This window comes from Colletes gigas, unplaced genomic scaffold, assembly GCF_013123115.1.
Source record: "Colletes gigas isolate AHSC1104 unplaced genomic scaffold, ASM1312311v1 Colletes_gigas_Sc00013, whole genome shotgun sequence".
In the NCBI taxonomy this organism is placed as follows: Eukaryota; Metazoa; Arthropoda; class Insecta; order Hymenoptera; family Colletidae; genus Colletes; species Colletes gigas.
Window position 1 is genome coordinate 1,619,721 of NW_025106642.1, and position 21,180 is coordinate 1,640,900.

Consider the following 21,180-nt stretch of genomic DNA (forward strand, 5'->3'; position numbering starts at 1 on the left):
TCGTTTGACAAAAATCGAGAGAATCGTTAATCCAGATTAGCTTATCTGTAACTTTGACCCGAAGTATTCGGTTTTAAAATCTCCTTTCTGTTTCTCGAGTCGATTAAAACTTTCGAGACTGCGATACTCGATGGACCAAGATGACCGCCAACTATTTTTGCTCACCGAGGATTTTGGATATGTTCGAGTTGTGCATATCCGGGCAGGCCTTCAATATTTTCCTACGCTCGTCCTTGGCCCACACCATGAACGCGTTCATAGGCCGCTTGATATGTGGCTTGTTCTCGCTCTCCCTTTTCTGCTGTCTCACCATTTTCGCTAAACACAGACAGAAAGGAAACAGTCAGACACACCGAGCCGTCGACGACGCTCCCCGTGAGAAGCGAATCCGATTTCCGGCGAGCATCGAGCGACGCTCGCTCGACGAAAAGCGTAACGTCAGCCGGACTTGGATTCAGCCGAAAGACGTGCTTACCTTTTTCCGTTATGTCTTCCGGTACCTTGTAACCCTGCTCCCGCCACACTGAAATTTCAGAATACCGTCGCTTAGACATCTCCAGAGCGCACAGAGTCGAACGAAACGAAACAATTACGAAATCCTCGTGCATTCGTGATCTCTTGCACAAAGAACGATATTGTACAGAATAGGAGAAACTAACAGGAGGACACGAAACGTGCTTCGAGGTCCGATTGACAGAACACGAACGTCGGAAGCCTCGAGGCAAGTTTGGTGCACGGTGGAGGAAGTTTGGGAACCCCTGGTACAGAGAACTGGTCCGGTTCGAGTTTACAGTTAACTCGAGACGACTCGAACGATCAACCACCGGCCGGGGGACAATAAGAGTAAAGAGAATCGCATTTACTGTGAGGCGTCGAGAGATAGTCTTGCTCCTCCTGTGCAGCTTCCTCCCGGGAGCCAGAATGCTTGATCGGTCGTTGAGTCTGAGGCGACGGCGGCATCGCACCTGCGCTCGGCGGCAGACCGTAAATCCCGTGCATCGCGAAGTGCTTCTCCACGGCGGCCACCGCCGCGGCGGCCGCGGAACCACCGGGTCCACCGGCCTCCTCTTTGGCCATCACCTTGCCCACTGCAACAACAAACAGTCGAGATTACAAACCGCGATAAACACTCGTGACCAAGGGTGCGCTTAACCCTCGCGATGTCGATCTACCTTCGACTACGGTTCCTCGTAAAATTGTTCTACGACCTAATTACATGGTCTATTTATTTAAACACCCTCTGATGTATAATAAAGCGATCGTAGCAAGACTTCCTAATTTTATTTCCACGCGACTCGACTTAACATTTCTCGTAAAGCAACAAGATCATCGTCTCGATGGCGACACGGATGATCACGCGAGCTCTCCGATATTGCAATGACAGTTGGGGGGTATTCTGCGGGTCTTGTCTTTCTTTTTTTCTACGATCCCCGGGCACCGGCGGTCTCATATCTTGGAATCGCGTTACGCGTCGTTGATTGTGCGCTTATAAGCCAGAAGCAAAAACGCGAACGCAAAGGAGAACGGGTTTCCCTGACAAAGAAACGAAAAAAACGTATCGAACAATCGGCCGAAGGCGCGCATAGTCGAAGATAATTAACCGTTCGTTTCAGATATCTCGTCCCCGCGTATTCTATGGGCTATTGATTGTATTTTTCGATGGCCTTCGGCGTCCCGCGTCGCCCGAAAAGGCTCGTTGGTCTCAAAAGCGTAGAACCCTGGGGTAAATTGCGACCGGCTTACGGGGGTACCCGCAAATTGGACAACGATATTCCGATTCCGTTCGCCCGATAGGTATTCCCATATCGCGATCGCGTGCTCTGGATTATTGGAAATTATCGCGAACTGCGTGGCCATCGAACGAACCGGTTCACTCATTCACCAACGATGCCCTGTTTTAGACTAGTTTTCTGCTAAAATCTATTCTAATACCCTGCAAACTTTAATTTATTGAAAGTTGAGATAACGTAGCGTCGATATTAAATAAATTTGCAGTCACCGATACTGTTTAAAAATGTAATGAAAATGGAATACTTTGAATACTTTGTTATTTAAATTCAAATTACAAATTGTAATCGTAGAATAAATGACCACTGACTCGTATAACCGTCAGGGATAAATCACTGTATGTCATCCGTCGTCATCTGTTATTCTAATATAATTTTGCATATACTTGATTCTTATTTATGCACGCTCAAGGTACGTGTGTATGTATTTCGTGCTCGACGTCATTTGAACGTCGCGTTCTTCTACATTGTAGTGAACCGCTACTTATCGCACGAACAAAAGATTTTTGATTCCTTGCTTGCAAAAACCGAATAAATTCAAAATAAACGAACGACGGGACTTTGACGTAGTTCTACTTACTCGGAGAGGATAGGCTGCTGAGGTGGGGTGGCAAACCAGCGTACGGAAGCGTCGTCAAATAATTCCGTGGCATCGGTAGCCCGGGCGGGAAGAGTTTCGGCGCGGTCGCTGCCAAGGGTTGCTCCTGATGTCCGCTGCTTCCGGCCCCTGTCGAGTGGGAGTCGCTTCCGGGCGAGGAGGAGGACGCCGTGGCCCCCGAGGACGAGGATTTCGGCTTGGTGAGGTTCAGGGGCGCGTCGAGGTCCTGAAGAGGAGGCGCGGTGGGCGCGACAGCCGAGGAGATCGGCGTCGGCGACGTCTCTTTCTCCATCTGCGTGGTCATCTGCGCCAGATGCGCCGTCGCCCAGCTTGGACCCTCCCGATGGCTGCTGATCATCTGTAACATCGTTCCACGATTCGCAAGTCTACCTCGAACGCGAAGAAACATCGGACCCATTGACGAGGGGGGAGGGGAGTATCGAGATTGGCGATGGTTTACGTACATTGGCGATCGAATTGATATGTTTGTTGGTGGTGGCGGTCGACGTGGCGGACGGTGGCGGCATTGGCGATTGCACGGCCACCCCTCTGAGCTGTTCGAGAAACGGCAGGAACATCAAGGATTGCGGCCCCGACATGCTCAGCTGGCTCTTTGTCATCTGAGCCTGCAGCTCCTGGATGTTGTGCTGCATGATGTGCTCTTGCTGCCGCTTCAAGTGCTCCGTTTGCAGCCGCTGTATCTCGATTTGCTTCTGCGAGTCGACGGTCATGTGCGCAGGATACGTCTGCAAATCACGAACGAGCAATTAGACTCACGGCAAGAATCCTTCCTTTCTTCGGTTATATAATATTGTTAGTTTTTGTCACGACGGTAGCAATGAATTGGACACCGAGAAACTTTGCGAAGGAATAACCTTTTAAACGTTTCCCCGATAATTTCCCCGTCGTTTAACGGTTGATAAAATTTGTCGGGATTGAAGGGAAATTAATTCTGTAAAGGGTTAAGAAAAGCAGTAGTTTCTTTTAAAGTTCGAGGTGGAACGTTCAATCCTTACCCGCGGTCACTCGTTTTCGCGAATCAAACGCGATTATCCTTTTTTTCTCTCGCGCGATTCCTTCTCCCTTCCGTTTAATTGAGATATAAAATCACGCTCGTTGGAGACTCATTCGCAATCGGAATTTTCATTATATTATTTACCGCTTCGAGCGGATTTAACCCCTTAAGACGGTGAATACACGCAACGAGCGAGGCTCGGTCGTAATTACTGTTTACTTTCCGGCCAAATAATAGTAATAAATAGAGTTTCATGAATACCAATCCCGAGAACCTGTTCCGAGCAATGGCTTCCAAGAAAGTGTAATAAAAGGTGAATGAGCGCCGATATTAACTTTAATTGCCGGTTTTAGCGCGTCGAACGGAAGCCGTTTCAACGGGGAAAGTGAGATACAAAAACAAACGTAATTGCTATAAAGTGATAACGCCGGCAAGAAAGAACTCTCGTCGCCTTTAAAGCGGGTTTTAAATCACTCCCTTGACCGCGCAATAAACTCGCGATGTATTCCCCGATGTTAACGGTGACTTGCCATTCAGGGGAAATACTTATCCGAACACAAATTTCGAATAACGACAGATAAATATTTGTCCATTACTCGTTGAGAATATTAAATACTTAACTAACGACGTACGTGGCGTTTGGATCACCTTCCGTCGTCTTCGATACATATCGTTCGACGATTCGGAGCATTGTTTACGAGATCGTACGAAAATCTCGAAACTTCCGACCACGCTTATGCAATACAGATAGTGCGGAACGACGCGTGTTGCTCGTAGTTATGAGGATTCCGTCGCGATTCGCGTGTTTGCACGCGTTAATTTCCTCGTTAGCAAAGTACCCACGCTCCGGCGATAATCGTCCGAACCGGTGGAACAAAATGGAATAAAACATGGTGTTGTTCGATTTGCATTCAATGCGCGTGAAAAAGTATTCTATCCTAATCAGAGGCGATGTTTATGAATCTCCGCTTATTACGTAACAATAATCATAGATACGCGAACGAGGCGGATCTGGACGATCGAATTCGAAGGTACGGTTAGAGAGAGTATCGTGCGACGATTAGGATGTCAAGGTGTGCACGGGCTGACCCTTTCGACCGAAAATTGGAACGACGGTCCACGCCCATCGCTGGCAGAAGGGGTGAAGGTGGTCGTCGGATGCTGCGAATTCCACGGCACGGTATTTCTTTTCCAGCCATGTCCATTAGTTACGGCGCATAGTCGGCCGCCTATTAATTCAAGGGGACAGGTTTTCAACGCGCCTCGAGTCCCCGTGGATAGCGTAACAATTCAACATGGCTAATATCATTGTACTTTCCTACGACCTGGCCGCGGTCCAGATACGCTTGAAGTTTAAAGTCTATTTTAGACGATAAGGAAGACGTTTATTCATCCAGCCTGGCCACCGGCTGAAACGTCACGCACACGCACGATATTCGACACGCACGCCGTACCCCCCTCCTCGCCCCTTCGCGGGCCTTTCCGCGCGCGCGATTATTAATCCCCGACGCTCGATGGAAGATCGCGACGCGTGATTTACGGTCTGCACGCGGTTTCGTCTAATAACGGGTTCCTGGTGAAAAGAGAACGAGAAAGTGCGCCGCTACTTGCTCGATATTTGTCCCCCCGTTACAGCAAATCGCAAGGCAACAACCTGATTTCCAGCTCTTTTTTAAATAACCACCGTAATGATGATGATGATGATGATGACGGCGATGATAATCAGGCCAGATCTAACCACTAACCTAATAAAACCACGAGCTATTTATTTGTCAAAAAATTCGTTTGAATAAAATTATACGATAAAGTACACTGTGTCGATTGTTATTGCCTGTGTCCTACATCCTATTCCCGCTTTGTCGCGCCTTTCTTTCCATAAACAACCTGCCACTCCATATATGTAACAGGCCCCAGCGAAAAAACCAAAGACAATAACACGCACGTAGGAATAATAAATTAAGACAATCGATATCCTTCGATTCAAACGGCATTGTTCGGCCGACATTTTCCTCGGAACGTTCAAACAACGCGATAAGCGATGCCCGTATCAGATAGACTCGCATATTAAGGAGACTCTGTATGGAAATGTACCCCGTTAGCGTTAATTATCCTCGCCGATTCTAATTGCCGCGATCTTGGTCGTTGCGCGCATAAGAAACGAAAGATTACGATAACTTTGTAAAGATCGCGACGAGAACCTGGTAATTAATTGTTTTTTATTCCCATCGATCGCTGTCATTTTCTTTGCTCCCGCGTCCACATACATCGCGACGTGGAAATCTGAAGTACGTTTCGATGTTTAAAATAAACGAAGTTCGTTTTTTTTCGTCTGCGAACGTTGCATTGAAAATGAAAATAATATTTTTACATAAATATGGACATTTTATTCCTAATGATCCTTATTGATCTCTCCGGATTAAGCTTTTTAAAAGATATATTAGTATAAAACAACAATTATCGTAAAAAATTTCTATACAAAAAATCGTTAACGAAAGGTTGTTTACTATGTAACTCAAGGATAACGATCGAAAAGGGTAAAGAAGAAATACTTTTTGTTTGCTGAATAAACATGATTCTTTATAGCGCGTATGACGGGTCATCCATTATCTAATTCTGATCATAATTATAAACCTACGTTCCTACAACTCCAATTAATCGTATCTCCGTATCTGCAAACTCCTACGATAATTCAGTGGATTGCTTTCCCCGCTGGTGTTGATAATAATAATATCCATGTCTCTGGCACACCATAGCTCTACGATCTGATTCGCACCACTCTATTAATGCCCATTCCACTCGTTACCAATCGCATATATCAATTCCAGTGCAACCGTACGTCCGAGTTTCGTGCTTCCTAAGTACTCCTACGCGTTCGTGTTCTACTATAATTTCCTTCCACTTGGTGCACGAAATTTTGTAATCTATGCACCGTTTAAACGTAGTGCCAAAGCCTTTATCTTACCACACTTTTCCTACTGTCACCACCTTGTCAACGTACGCACGCTTCCAACTTAATTCGATCCACTCTAACAATTGTTCGTAACTCTTATTCCATAGAGATTTTATTTCCATAAAGATCCAAGGGTGTATAAAATATTTTCGAAGGAGGGGGGCAACGTATGCAAATAGTATGTAGGGTGGTACCGAGGTGGTAGGCACGTTCGTTCGACGAGGAGGACATTTTTATCGTCCGGGAAGAATGGCGGCGCGCGTTCATTAACAGAATCGTCGGGCCTTTGGGCACGGTGCCTCGAGGAACGCGAACAACGTCTCCGCGGAGGACAATAAACGGGCCGGGTGCTGTTTCGGGAACCATTCTAACTGGCCGCTATAATAATAATCGGGCATAGCCGGGGGAGCCAATGGAACTTCATTATTCATTTGCAAAGTTCAGTTATGCCGATGATACGTATCCATGACAGCTATACACCGCCCACAGTGGCTAAATATAAACAGGCGGGCTGCCAGCAAGTTCCATTCACATTCACATCCACACGCGACGCCGCGGTTCAGTAAGCGAGAGCATAAGAATATGAGGAGCCCCGTTCTGAATATGCATCCGCGCATTGACGCCAACTGCACCGCCTAAACTTAGCCAAGCAATTACCGAAACATACCTACCCCCATAATCGCTCTTCTGCCGGTTATCTCCGTCGCTGTTGCGATAGAAACCGAAACCGGTGTCTATTGGCTCGAGAAAGAGACCTCTCGGAGCCGGATCGAACGATAGATCGATATTAAATTTTCTTTGCGTTCTGACTACGGCTAAAAGTACATTTTTGGTGGACAAAATTCCACTGAAAGTCGTCAGGTTCGATAGTCACGTCCGGAGACAAAAAGGGCTGAAAATATCAGCCAATTATTAGGGCTCGGGAGCAGACCCCTTAATAACTCGTCCGGCGGTCTTTTGTCGCGAACGGGTAGCTGGGTAACGAAAGACGAAGGCTAAAGGCCACGGAAATTTGAATCTAGATTTAGAATCGGAGCTACTGGAGTGCAAGGGGACATGCAGGATGACGTAGATCCACCGGAAGTGGTTCATACTTCACGTGCGTTATAAAGACTGTCACTGTGGCACTGTCTAAAATTACGACGACGGCCGAACCAACAGTGGCTTTAATACAAGCCGCCACGACGATGCCTGGATCAACGGAGGGCGCGACGTTCGCCCCGGGAACGATACGTCGAGATCGATGTCCTCGACGGGATAAATAAAAGCGAACCAAAAGGGGGAGGAGGGGTGGAAAGAAAAATATTTTGAACGAAATCGATCCGTTGGACCCGAACGGCGAACGTATCCCCGACGCGTGAAATATGCAGGTGGAAACAACGAGGAGAGAAACGACAAAAAGAGCGCCTGCCTGCACTCTTAATGGAATTTTAAAAGAGTGAAGCCCAGGAATTCGTCGACGCGCAGGGGTGGCCGCAGGGATACATAAATTATGGACCGCTTTGAACGGGATTCGCTCCCGTGCCGGCCGCTGCAATGAAACTTGTGAATGCGGAATCTAGGGCAACCGGAAGCGGTATTTTCGTGGCACGGGCTTTTCCTCCGCGAAGAAGAGATCGTCGTCGTTATTGCCAGGAAGGTCCACCGTCCATCGAGCGCGATATTCCGCTCCCCTCGCGACGGAAACGATCGGTGAAAAGTCCACCCACCCGCTCGTTTCCTCTTCGCCTTTTCAACGCGCACGATCTTTTGAAAATTACTGGCTAAAACGATTCCTTTCAATATTTTCTTATTAGACCCTCGTAGTGGTTTCGAGCAATACACTATCTGGCCCGCAGTTTGTGTTCGTTATTCTTCGTTACAGAGGTAATAACAAAGAGCTCGTTTAACCGTAGAAGATGGGAATACGGTTCGCGTTAGTCCACGTTCCGAGAAAGACGTGGAAGGCAGAATGCGCCCGACGGGCGTCTGCGGCGTTCAGCACGCGTCAAAAGCTATACGTTTGGTATCGACGTCGCGGAATCCATAATCATAGATCACAGAAAGCGTGGCCACACGTACAAACGGCCGGTATTACGTTGCAACGGAGATATTTTCGGGCGTCTTTATTGGCCGATGTTTATTATCTATTCCGACGCCTCTAATCCTTTTGATATTCCCCATCGTCGGGTAAACAAATTGCACGATCACCGCTGTGCTAGAACCTCCGCGCCGTTTCTCCAAACTTGTAATATTAATAATTCCCTTTGCACGGCCATCGACTACAATATTATCCGAACGAACGAACCGCCATCGAGGGATTTCTTCGCTACAAAGGCGACTTTGTATCCTTTTCATCTCGCGTCGTTTCGGACCGATTGTCACGCCCACGATTGCACCAGAGTTTCCGAGAAATTCTGCAATTTTGCGATCGCCTGTCCACGATTATCTCCTCATGCGACGGAGGTTTTGTTTCAAATATTTACCAATGTACTATTATTTTTGACTCCTCGCTACACTCATTACCATTAACTGTTCTCGCTAACGTTATTTCCTCGTCGAGATAGCTGCGGAGCTGTACTAAAAATTCTCAATTTCGAGGCTCAGAAATCCGTGAAGAAGCTCTACTCGTCTCCAACGTTCTCGTTTCAGAGTCTGTTCGAATAATGCTCCGGGAGTAACAAGCGGATCTCTCGTCGCTCTAATGGGAAATTGTGTTGCTCTCATCTCGAAAGGGGGGCCTCTCTGTGACTAAATGAGCCAACGTAGCACGAAATAATATTTACGTTTCCGGAAATTTACCGGCGCCTCCACAGCGCGAATTCCATAATTCATCGCGAGCGTATTAATGGGACTGTTGATATCTCTTCGAGGGTCCACGACTTCCATCGACGAACCAGGGCGAATATTCAAGTTATCAACGCGCCAAAAAACGTCGATACTCGCGCGAGGATTAAACGTTTGACGTTGCAGCATGAATAAAGGTTTGGTAACGCGGAGCCCGGTTGACGTAATATTCGGAAGAAGCAAGGGGCTATTGCAAAACCAGCGTGAAACGTGTTTGCAGTCGTGGCGGACCACACCGCGGGCAAACAGAGACAAACACTGTTCAGCGTGCACGCTAAACAGTGGAAAGCGACGTTTACACCGGCCGGGAATACTTTATAAGCGCGCGTTTCATCGCCTTAAACTATACGCCGTTTTATTCGGTGTCCGATCCCGCGTTCTCTTATCTTTTACGATTCCTCATCCACGCCAACTGACACGAATACCGCCGGCGACAGCGAGCGTGTTCGAGCGACGTTCGCGCTCGAAATCAGCGCCGCGCGTGAAACGTTGTGTACTCGATGTTTGTCAGCGTCTCGTAAACATCCGAAACGTTTTCACGCCCGGTGCAATAACAATGGTGCGCTCCGTTGTCAAGGGGCGTGCGTTCTTTACGGAAATCTTTGGCGCGTCGTTCGCTGCCCGATCTGGCCTTTTTGGCGCCCGATCAACGACTCGACTCGATCTTCGATCCGTTGCCAGACGATTTAATTACAATTTTTGCGTTTGTCGATCGACAGAATTCACGCTAACGTACATAGAATATTTATGACATCGAAGTTTGCGATCCTCTGCAACGCCCGTACAATCCATTCTTGAATTCGGTACCAAAGACAGACCTTTGAGAGCCTCGACGTATCTTCCCAACTCGAATTCGCGAAACAATGAGGAAACGATCGTCAGGAGTTCCTAACAATAGGGAGCATCGGGTTCGTACGTCCACAATGGCGGGCTTTGTGAGTCCCCGAGATGTCCAGGGCGAGGAGTTCCTTTATTTTATTCAACCGCGTCTCCGAGTGGTGCATCGTGCGCCGTCTGCTCGGACCGTGGTCTTAACGGCATTAAACCGCGATGGCGTGGTTGACAGCAGACATCGAGGAGCATGTTCCTCTTAACGGCTCAAAGCTGAACGCACATCGCCGAAATAAGCCGCGACGATGAACCGGCCGTCAGTAGGATTATTGTCTTCGGCTTCTTATCTCCGCCAGGGAGTTCTTTCTGGGAAGATCGTAGGCGAAACGACGGACGCGTCTCCCCGGGGACTGGGGGACGTCGAGACGCGGCTAAAGCAACCCCGTCACCTTCGGGAACCGAGCAGTCCCGTCGCGTTGCTTCTCTCTCCTCTTGCTCCCGTTGCTTTCCATCGTTTCCCCGGACCTGTCGCCCTGTCTTTTCTTATTTATTTTCTCTCCTCTCCTTTCAATCCTGCCCTTCCAACCCTCCGTCGTCCCTTCCTCCCCGCGACAGCGATCCATCTCAGACACCGTATCGCTCAGACTCCTTTTTCCGAGTCCCTTTTCAACGGACGACCGCAAAACTCATCCACCATTTTCCGTCTTTGTCCCGTGCGCGACGCTGGCCTCGCTCGGGAGGATCCTCCCACGTCGACGCCGGCGTTCCTCCAGTCGTCAACCTCGACGCTGTCACCGGCGCCCGCTTCGACACCTCGATTGGTTTACCCGGAACGTCAGCGAACCTGGATTAGTCGCGATTCTTTCGTCGGGAACGTTTCTCTGTGCTTTTTTCGATTATAATTCACGAGACACGAGCCGCCGAAAGTATCCGTCCCTTCGGAAAAATTCCAACGCCTGGTATTAATAGACCGCGCGTCTTGTTTGACCACGATAGGACAGTGGCGTCCGGGACCAACGTTCGAAGAAGCACCGTCCAATTTGCGCGGCTCGGTGTGTCTCTTGTTTCCCGATTTGCAGCGCGACACGCGCGTATCATCGCGCGGAGGCAATGGCACCGTCGTCGAGAGATTAATCAGCGGCTGGAGTTCCCGTCGTACAATGTACTCGAGGCCCTGACGGCTGATTGTAAAGGAATCTCCGAGCACCGAGTTTCATTCTCGGTAATTTGCTTACAATTAAAATAACGCTGGAAGATGCCGGGTGTCGCGCGCCCCGCCCTCGCCCCCCCTCGCCCCCCCTCGCCGTCTACCGACTAGAAAGTGATTAATTCCTAACAAGGCGAGGTTTGCACGCCACTTGAGCGACCACACCGCGCCACGCCACGCTCCGTGGCTGTGGCTGTGGCTTTCGGGTGCGAGTGGGTTGCGAGATCGGAACCACGAGAAACAAGGAGGAGCAGGAAGGAAAAAGAGTTGACGGTGAAGGACAGAGGAGAGGAACAGAACAGGAGCCACTACAATGCAGCCAGCGCCCACCTAGCTACCACCCTATCCCGTTTACGGTCCTCTCGCCGTCAGGGAGAGGTACAATAAACAGCCCCTTGGCTTCACCGCCGACTTTAATTAATTTTATATGTGTTGCGGCCGCGTGGCCGCGAGAATGAAGTCACAGGGCACCCGGAAACTCCAACGACCGGAGCCGTGCGTTCCTCTCTTTATTCTTTTCCCTACCACCGCCCCTTGTCCACCCCCTCTCCGCGCGATGTCTCTCTCTTGGCAGTTCTTTCTCGGCTCGAGTGAGCCACGAGGTTCGTGGTTTGCTTCACAGAGAAAGGTTGGGGCACCGGGGATCACCACTCGAACAGGAGAATAATGCACGGGATGCACGTGGCACCGGCCGACCCTCGTCTTCTCTTCGTCCCCCCCATCCCCACCCCGTAACCGCGACTCTAATTCATCCTTCCGCGTTGCTCTCACGCGAGCACCACTTTTCTATCTGTTTAAAAGCAAAATGTTTCTCAGAACCAACACGACGCGTCAAAAATCGTGAAATCTGAATCGCGTAAACTCGTCCAGGAGGTATTAATTCCGCTAACCCGACAATCGAATTCCGTGGCCCCGAAATATCCCACGAACCGAGCGCTATTTCTAATAAAAAAAACGATAAAGCGTCGGCTCGAGGATTTTTCATCGCGGTTTTCGGGTATTCGTATCGCCGCGGATTGTGTGTTCGTGTCGTACGTGTGCGCGGCGTTACGCGATCGGCGGTAACGTTTTTACCGCAGAACTTACGCCGTGGAATCGTGCGTGACCGATCGACGAGGTATCCATTAGTTTATTTCCTTGAGGTAATACCGACGACGACGCCACGAGGAAGCGCTTTCTTTGCGCCGGGTAAAAAAGTACTAGGAGAGAATGATGCATCGTTCGGTCGTGTAATGCCAGGATGCTGGGAAATTATGCGTACGTGAGAGCCGTCGTCCGCGCGGAATGCGACGCGGGGCTACGGGGAGATACGGTTTCGTGCCAGTTCTTCATCAACGACTGATCGTCTTCTATCGATCTTCATTGATTCGGTAAGGTCGCGTTCCTGGTGTCCGTTTGTCACCGTGTACCACGCGCGACTGTAGCAATCGTTGACGTATTAATATTTGTCTATTTCTGAAACTGTTTGCACACACACCGATCTAGCGTTGCCTCGCGTGTCGACGCCTGGTGTACCCGGGTTCTCTGCCTTATAACCACCTGATCCTAGGATCGCAAGCGTATTAATCTACCCCCTAGTCGCTCTGCACGAAGGGGTGAAGACCCACGATTACTACCTGTCTCAATATTCATCGAGGAAAGGTGTTCAAACGACGCCTTGAGCACTATCGCGAGTAGGGACGCTTTTTCTAGGGTCCTTTTCTCCTGGTCAGAGTCTACGTTATTATTATTTACGAAGAAGAGGATGCAACAAAAAATTTTAAATCACGAACTAATGTAAATGTTCTCTAAATATCGATTAATTATGCACCAGAAGTTTGAACTCAATTTGTATCCTAAGAAGTACTAATTTATACGACACCTAGTGGCAGTGTGTGCGTCTATACAGGGCACACTGCGCAATTGGGACGGATTGTAACTCCTGTTTCATTGAAGACAGAGAAAATTGATAGAGGAAGAAGTTGAATAGTATAACAAGGTCTATCTGTCTGTGACCTCACTTTTCTAATAAGTGTGACAATGCACCTGCAAAGTGCAACTGTACTTTCTTTTCACACTGCGTACAGAAGCGTCGAGACGCATTTATCGAACGATTAATACTTCACATATTATTCCAGAAACAACTGCTCCGATACGCCATCGTTTCTTCTATAATTTTCAATAACATTACTCAGCATTTTCATAAAACAATTCACTCTGATTCATTCTCGCGAGGCTCCCACGGACGCCGGCGAAGGCAAGAATTATTTAGCGTAACTTTTGCAAACAAAATACGAAACATCTCGCGATAAACGTACCACGATGGTTGTAAACGTGCAATCATGAGAAATATCAATGCACGCGAAAGAAAGTGCAATTGCACTTTGCGGCGCATCGTTGCATTTATGAAACAGATTTCGTTTCTTTCGTAACACTTTTTTCTGGTCCCGAGGAAACAGAAGACACGATTTGTCTCGACAGCTCCGCTGTAATAATGTAATTGCTGATCGTATCTCGAACGATACGATCTGATCTATCCATTCTTTCGTACATAAAATACTCTCTGTACAAACGAGACACTAAAGAATTCTCATTGACGTCTGAATAGGCCCCCGAGGAAGGTTTAGATATCTTCCTTTGTTGTAATCTAAGACGTTTAATTCCCGAACGCAACGATTTGATCCCGCGACCCCGGGCATGTGACTCGAAGAGCGAACTTCTACTTCTTTAGCGGTTCTTTGATCTTCCTCCGATCTAATTTACGCGAAACTACAGCCACGGTTACAGCTACAGATTCAATTACGCGTGTTATTTAAGTAAACGTTTTAAATCTTCGGGGGGCTCTTGTCTTCGTTTCTCTTTCTCCGCACAGAAATATCGCGTATGCTCCCCCAACCGTTGAGCCCGATTCGCTCAACGTGGAAACAAAGATCTCGGATTTAATTCCAATTACTTTTTAGCGCCTCTATAAATCGATAACAAGTACGTTACAATTTTTTTTAATTTCCCTCGCGCGTCCACCGAACCGTGATTTTCCAATTTACGGATCAGAGGGGCGCAGACGATCGACCATCGTTGGTTCATCGGTCGTTTCATCGATCGTTCGATATTGTTCGATAGGTACAGGGGTACGGTGGAACGCATGGTCGTATCGTAAGCCGATATGAGCGCGTTCCGGCGCGATGCATCCGTACAGAAATATGCAATATTTATTTCGGCGCACGCGCCTGCATTCGTGTGTCCCGCGGTCCGCGCGCATATGCCCTGCGAAACGTGAGAACCGAAATAAAGATTCGGACGACACGCGGGAACCGGGGTAAACCAGAAATACGCGTGAATTGAAACACGCATCCTGGCAAGCGGGGACCTCGCCCCGTTCCATGCTCGTTTTGGAATAGCGCTCGTTAATTGCCCCTCGAGCCGCTCGAATTACACTTCAATTATCCAAACAGACCGATCGGCCACGACCGTCCACCGACAATACGGGATTCTCCTACGGGAACCTCTCGAAATTTAGATTTATCGTACGTAATTCGGCAACGGTGTTTCGTGTTTCGTGTTTCGAGTTCGAATAGCGAGATAAACCGTATGCAACGATGAAGACAGTAGACGCAAAGACATAGCAAACGGAGTATCCCTGCGTCAATAAACGCGTGTCTATTTAGACAAATCCTCTCAGAAAACAAGCTGACCTACTCCATGGGATAAAAACTACAGAAGATTGATGTTACACACGTTCCAATATTATTCCTAAAAATAAACGATCCATTGTGGGCGGAATATTAACGTTCTCCATCTCTCAAATTCGTTGCTGGAATATAAAATCGTTTGTCGATCGACCAATTATATTTATCTTTCAATTTCTTCCTGAGCCTAGTATCTCTCACGATAATTCTTAAAGAGGGAAAATCGATAAAAAGATACCGAATTAACATTCTCCATCTCTCAAATTTGTTACTCGAATATAAAATCGTTCTCTTTCTCGATCGATTAATCATATTTTTCTTTCAATTTTTTCCTGAATCTCGTATCTCTCACGGTGATTCTTAGAAAGGGAATATCGATGAAAATATACCGATATTCGAGTGTCTGATCGAAATCTGTGGTCGAGGCGCGACAAGGACGAAGGTCGAGGAAAAATTTGTTCCCGCGTTTCGCGCAAGGGCGAGAAAGAACGAGTTGGACGCCGGCCGAGGAAAAATCTGACAGTCGGTTCTTCCCCCCGATGTTCGGCTAAAATATTGAAGTTGGAACGCAAATAAAAGAAAAGGGATGCCGCGGCGATGGCACACAGGAATGTAGCAGCTGCGGGGCTCATTCACATCCGCGCACAGTGGAATTCTTACTACCGCACTCGCGGTTTCTCTCGGGGTCGCCGTCCAAGTTACAAGTATAACCGCGCTCTCAATGCCCGCCCGGTACCTACTTCCATTTCATTCTGGAACGTTTTGCAAACGACGTGCACACGTTGGCCTCTGCGCGCGATATTCTCTAGAACGTGGCTCGTTCCTCGCCAGTAGCGCACCGAAAACCGCGGAATCGGGCAAATTTTATTCAGGAATAACCAATACGAAAACACAAACGAGCAGGAACACATGTATTAGAAAACATATCACATCGACGGTAGCAATTAATCGTTGGAACTAGCTCTCAATCTTGATATTTTCATCCCTCGAAATGGGGTCGCGAAAGACTCATAAAATATTATATTATTCCGTAAAAGACTTTGATAGTGATATATATTGGGTCGCGTAATAAGTCCATTCCTATCAAATAATATTATAGTATCAATTTTATATAGGGGTTATCTAATCGACATAATGTGTGCCATTTTGAACGAGTCCGCGGAATCGAGATCGGTTTCAAGCCCAATGAGCAAAGAGGCTGTGCAACAACTGGTCCATCGAGTTTCTGGCGAGGCGATCGTTTGTAGCACTTCGCGTCGTGTATGTTTTATATCGCTATCCGAAAAGGAGCCAACACAAGGATCGAGACGCAATAAAGATTTCGTTTGAACGGCTCCGCGGGTATACATCACCGTGTACAAGAGAAGTCGTTACTCTCGTTCGTTTTGATTATTCCGTACGAAAGAATACAGAATTCATCTTCGATGCCGATATAATGAGAAACGTTGTACGCGAATAGCGCCTCTGCCCGCGCGTGGGAATATTACAGGAACATCTGCGAATATTTCATACGTTACAAGCCAATAATGTATCGCCGGTTGGCTGCAAGGTTAACGGGGATACGATTAAAGTAATCGGCCGCGGAATCGATAAGGCGTGGCTTATTTAGGAAGCGATAATTGCAATATTTATGAGAGGTTGTTCCAGGCAACACGGGTCGTTAACGTTGCCCGTTAAATATCACTTATTTGCAAAACCAGCTCTGGCTTATCTGCTGAGATAAGAAAATGTTTCCTGTTTCTACGGTGGTATTGATTAAGAGAGAGACGAGAAATTTATATTCTATGGAATGTGGCTGCTAACAACTTATGTGCAGACATAAGATGTCGGTACAGAATACCGGTGGAAGTTGGCTGCCATTTTTAAGCTTACACATTGCTTAAAGCGTTAGAAATTTGTCCGTAGTCTGAATGTCTCGAAGCAATCGTTTATCAAATGGGAAAATTCAGGCTTTCTCTACGAATTAAATTGACAATTGACAGGAAGGTGATTCCTCGTTAAAAAAAATGTATCTTCTGTGCATTTTTAGGCCACGTACAGCTTATAACGCAGAGCTTGTACCGTCCAAGTCGCCACGGAATTAAGACGTACTTTCATACGCGGCGTACGAACCGACGAACGCGACACGTTTAAGATTTTTACGCGTCAAAGAGGTGGGAACGCTCGATAATTTATCAGTGAACCCGGCAAACGATAATTATCAGCGGACAAGCAGTTACCGTATGACAATGTGTCAAATAACTCCGATACACATGACAGAACATGCATTCCAGCAACGAGGCACGCCGAGAACGTCCGAGGCGCCATTGCAGCAAGCGTGCAGCCCCGACGGACTTTCGAAATCAATTTTCTCCGAAAGAAAGCTCCGCACGAAAACATTTACTCCACACTTTTTACTCGTTTTTGCACGACGAACAACCTGGTATAAAAATTCGAATTGTTTCATTTACTTTTACGCGACGATTCTTCCTCCGATCTATTTTCTCGTGAGTTACGGCCATATGGTGTTCGCGAGAAAGACACGGACGAAATAAAAATCGCAGACCCGGCCAGGATCAAAAAGACGATCTCTGGACGATCGTGTAGTTCTGGTAGGCAACGTTACCCTGATGCTCGTTTGACTGCTAGCATCCACTGCTTGAGGAACGAGGCGCGTTACATCAGTCACGGACGAATATCCCTTTGGAGATGCGTTATCTGGCCGTGCTCGGTCATAATGCAATCAGAATATACCCCGTGGTAAGAAGAAGAAGGAGATTAGAGGGCACCACTCACGGCATGCTATTTACTTTGAACTATTCTCGGCGCCGCGGCCGAAACGCACATTATCCGTCGTCGTGGCGGCGGCGTACTTGCGGCCGAGCCATCATCCAAGGAAACCGACTGATATCCTCGATAAACGATGCCCCGGCACGGAAATATCCGCCGTACGGAGATTCTGTTCGATTAAGGACGAGGCAGTGGACAGTGGACAGCGAAACAGATGTTAATTAACGATTTGATAACGGGGGAAGCTTTTATCGAAATCTTGTAATGGAATTTTGCGAGGTCTATGACGTTTGCATGGATCTAAATCGGAGTCTGTGACCTCTGTCACGATCCAACAGTGTTCTTTCTTTTGAAATCGATGCTTGCAAGAGCTTCAGGTTCGTTCCCCTGCAACCGTGGAGTTTTCACTGCGTGTTCGCGGTTAAAATTGAAATTTTGGAGCGACGGTACCGAGAATCGCTCTTGGTGGCTCGGTTGACGGATCAGAGAGGTCTGAGTGAAGGGGGAGGGGTAAAAAACGAGCGGAGAAGAGTAAGAAAAAGCTGAATGAACGCGACCGGGAATACAATGGGGCACTGTTGTGCTCGGGACTCTCGGTGCTGAAACAATGCCAGCTCCCGGATTCAGTTAACAATCCGTGTCGCGAACATGGGGACGCCGTTAGATAAGAACGTCGAGACGCTACGAAGTCGCGCGCGGAACCTCTTCGAACCTTTCCTTTTCAATCGGATGGAAAACGTTCGTTCGTTCGCTCGGGATGAAATAATAGAATGCCTCACGGTAATGGCGCAGGATGGAAACATTGTGGCTGGTTTCGACGAACTCCCGTTTCCATTCTCTCGCGAATACGATCACCTGGAATCGTTTTCCCTCGTTTCTCGCCCCCTCGCCCCGTCGCAAGAAAAATGAACACGAGGACGAGCAGAAACGTCGAGCGTGGAAAATTCTATAATTGCCGACGAAGACGAGCCTTCGACGACGATTCTGTCTCTTTTTAACGCCGGGCATGTTGTTATTTGGTAGTTTGTTTATCGTTGCAGATGGATCAAGCCGAGCGAAAGAGACGAATTAATTTCGAGGGAAAATTATGAAATCCTCGCGCGCTGTCGAGCTTGGCATTCCTGCCAGAGACGCGGTTATCGCGCGTGAATAATACACCGTAATGGGAAGCGCGTGTAATTCAGCTTGAAGCCCGTGTTATTATTTCTGACGCGTGTTCGAACGCTAACGATCCGAGGAGCACTTGGAAGAATGCGTAATCGTCGAAATTAACAGGTTCACGCTACTTAATTCCTATCGAGGAATTCTTCGATCCATCGTCCGGCTCCGCGAGGAGTGGAACACACATTTCTGACGATAGATAGTCGATAGTTTCGAGGATAGAATTACTTAAAGCGACACGAATTTTCCGGATCCGACGAAACGAGACTCTGTCTGATTCGCGACGCCCTAAGAACGAGGGAAATTGCAACAATTCGATAATCGATTTGTTGCGCCCCCCTGGGCCAGAATACCCTCCTAACGAGACTACAAGAAATTACTATCGGATGATCCAGGGGTAGGAGGTGCGAGTTGTAGAGGGGCGCAATCGTGAACGTTCGCCTTTGAGTTGAGGCCTCGTTGCACATAGGAATGTAATTAAAATACCGCGCGGCAAGACTATGCCTCTCATCGCGGCGGAACAATGGGCCACAATGTTAATGAGGAAAATAATTATATGAGAGTTCATTTTCTTCCTCCAGAAAATCGGATGCGGAGGCTTGAAGGAGAGGCGCCTACACCTTCGAGCAAGGAAGAGTACCAAGTAGAAAAGGGGGTTCCCGTAATGCGAGCGCCAAGTGGTCCAGACGTCGTCGTGCATGCACTACCGGCGACGCCTTCCACCCTTAACACAAGCAAAACCTGTTCCTCTCCGTGTTAAGACGTCCGTCCGACATAAGTGTTTTGTAATTAACGCTGTACGCGCGATACTCCCCTGCCCTCGGCCCGATTAGGAGCACTCGTGCCCACCGTCAAAGAGAAACGAGAAATTTCTTCAGCCAGCTGAGAACAGTTTCCATTGGTCCACCGATGGATCGAGAGGAAATATTCGGGAACGAGAATCAGCCCCCCGAATTGGCCAACCGGATGCTCGAATCTTCCCAAGCTTAAGGATGGAGACTGTACCGACCCAGGTGGTTCTTAAAGCGGACGATTTCATCCCCCAAGGAGGCAGGTAACTGTCGCCAGCAGTTATGTCACTAATTCTAAGATTTGGTTTCCGCCCGTCGACGATACGTGAGTAGACGGTCCGGGTTCGAGCAATTGGACGGAAAAATGGCCACGATGGAATTAATGAAATCGAACTACGTGACCGGACGTCGAGTGCAGCGTCGGCGTTTGCGTGATTCGAAACGCCAAGTGCTTTCTCGTACTCCTCAGTCTGATGGGAGACATCAATGGAGGCCCGTAATCGAGCCGGGAACGTTCGATTCCGAATCGATTTTCTCGAAAATAGATATTTCACAGACGATTGCAGACTTTTTAACCCTTCGTTGCGTAACGCGTCCAATCGAAAAGGGACGAATCGAACATGGATTCGCCGGATTAATAATTTTAAATGGACAAATTTCTAGCTTGCCGGAACAAATAAAATGGATTCCAGGACAGATTGTTTTGTAAGAATCGAGCATCCCTGGAGCCGGTGAACGCTACTCGGGGGGCGGAGAATGAACGAGTTGCGGACCGCGGGAGAGTAATTCGATCGGGCGTTTGAATAGAGAACGATGACGGTGAATTCGAGCGTTTAGCGTACCGGCAGATTTCGGGAGGGCAATATCGGTTTCAATATCGCGGCCGATATTGGGTTTGGTAATGTTCGAAATTGACTCGGTACATTTTACAGCCGATACGTCTACACACGGATCAATACAAATACCGTTTTTCGAGCGGTAACTCTATTTCATACGGTACGGGACGCGCGCACGTCGTCGAACAGATATCGTTCCCGATTAAAACGGCCTGGACGCCGTTTTCGATGCTCGCCCGGCCATCTACAAGTGTTTGCTCGTAGGCAGGCGTGTTATTTATTCAACGACCTGTCGACCAATCAATCGGCAAACGGGACAATGTGTCCGCGAGACCGTGCGCCGCCGTTCGATTTGCGCGAATTTCATCGACGATTTCGACGCATCCTGTTCCGAAAAATGCCACACTTTCGGAAAAAGTTGCACGCTGGACGACCAGGAATGCTCCTGGATTCGAGCTATAGACTTCTACTTTCAATTGTTCAAGTGTCGAGATAGCTGTACTGGAGCTATCGCCGTTTAAAAATAATTTCACTGACCCCACAGATATTAATCTACGCTTTAGAGGGAAGTTATCAGGGGCCAAAAATAGAGCTTGGATGTTAGATGCTGGTATATTACCAAGCACTTCATACACCAGATGGGTGACTCTTGAGACAGTGTTTCAGAAAATTCAGAAGAGTGTGACCGTTTGATGCTTATTTCGCGAACCGGTTAGCGCATCGATGTATCGTTATTTGTCCAAA

General features: G+C 47.9%; 1 protein-coding gene across 1 annotated transcript in view; it reads right to left on the reverse strand.

The window, feature by feature from the left end:
• LOC122399532 (transcription factor SOX-5) overlaps nucleotides 1-21,180 on the reverse strand; it is a 66,809-nt gene that overhangs the window by 4,472 nt on the left and 41,157 nt on the right. The window contains exons 4-8 of the mRNA XM_043400276.1: nucleotides 2,850-3,131; nucleotides 2,368-2,743; nucleotides 864-1,088; nucleotides 476-523; nucleotides 166-318 (exon numbers count right to left, since the gene is read on the reverse strand). Of these exons, the coding sequence (XP_043256211.1) occupies nucleotides 166-318; nucleotides 476-523; nucleotides 864-1,088; nucleotides 2,368-2,743; nucleotides 2,850-3,131 (1,084 nt within the window). The remainder of the gene's footprint in view (nucleotides 1-165; nucleotides 319-475; nucleotides 524-863; nucleotides 1,089-2,367; nucleotides 2,744-2,849; nucleotides 3,132-21,180) is intronic.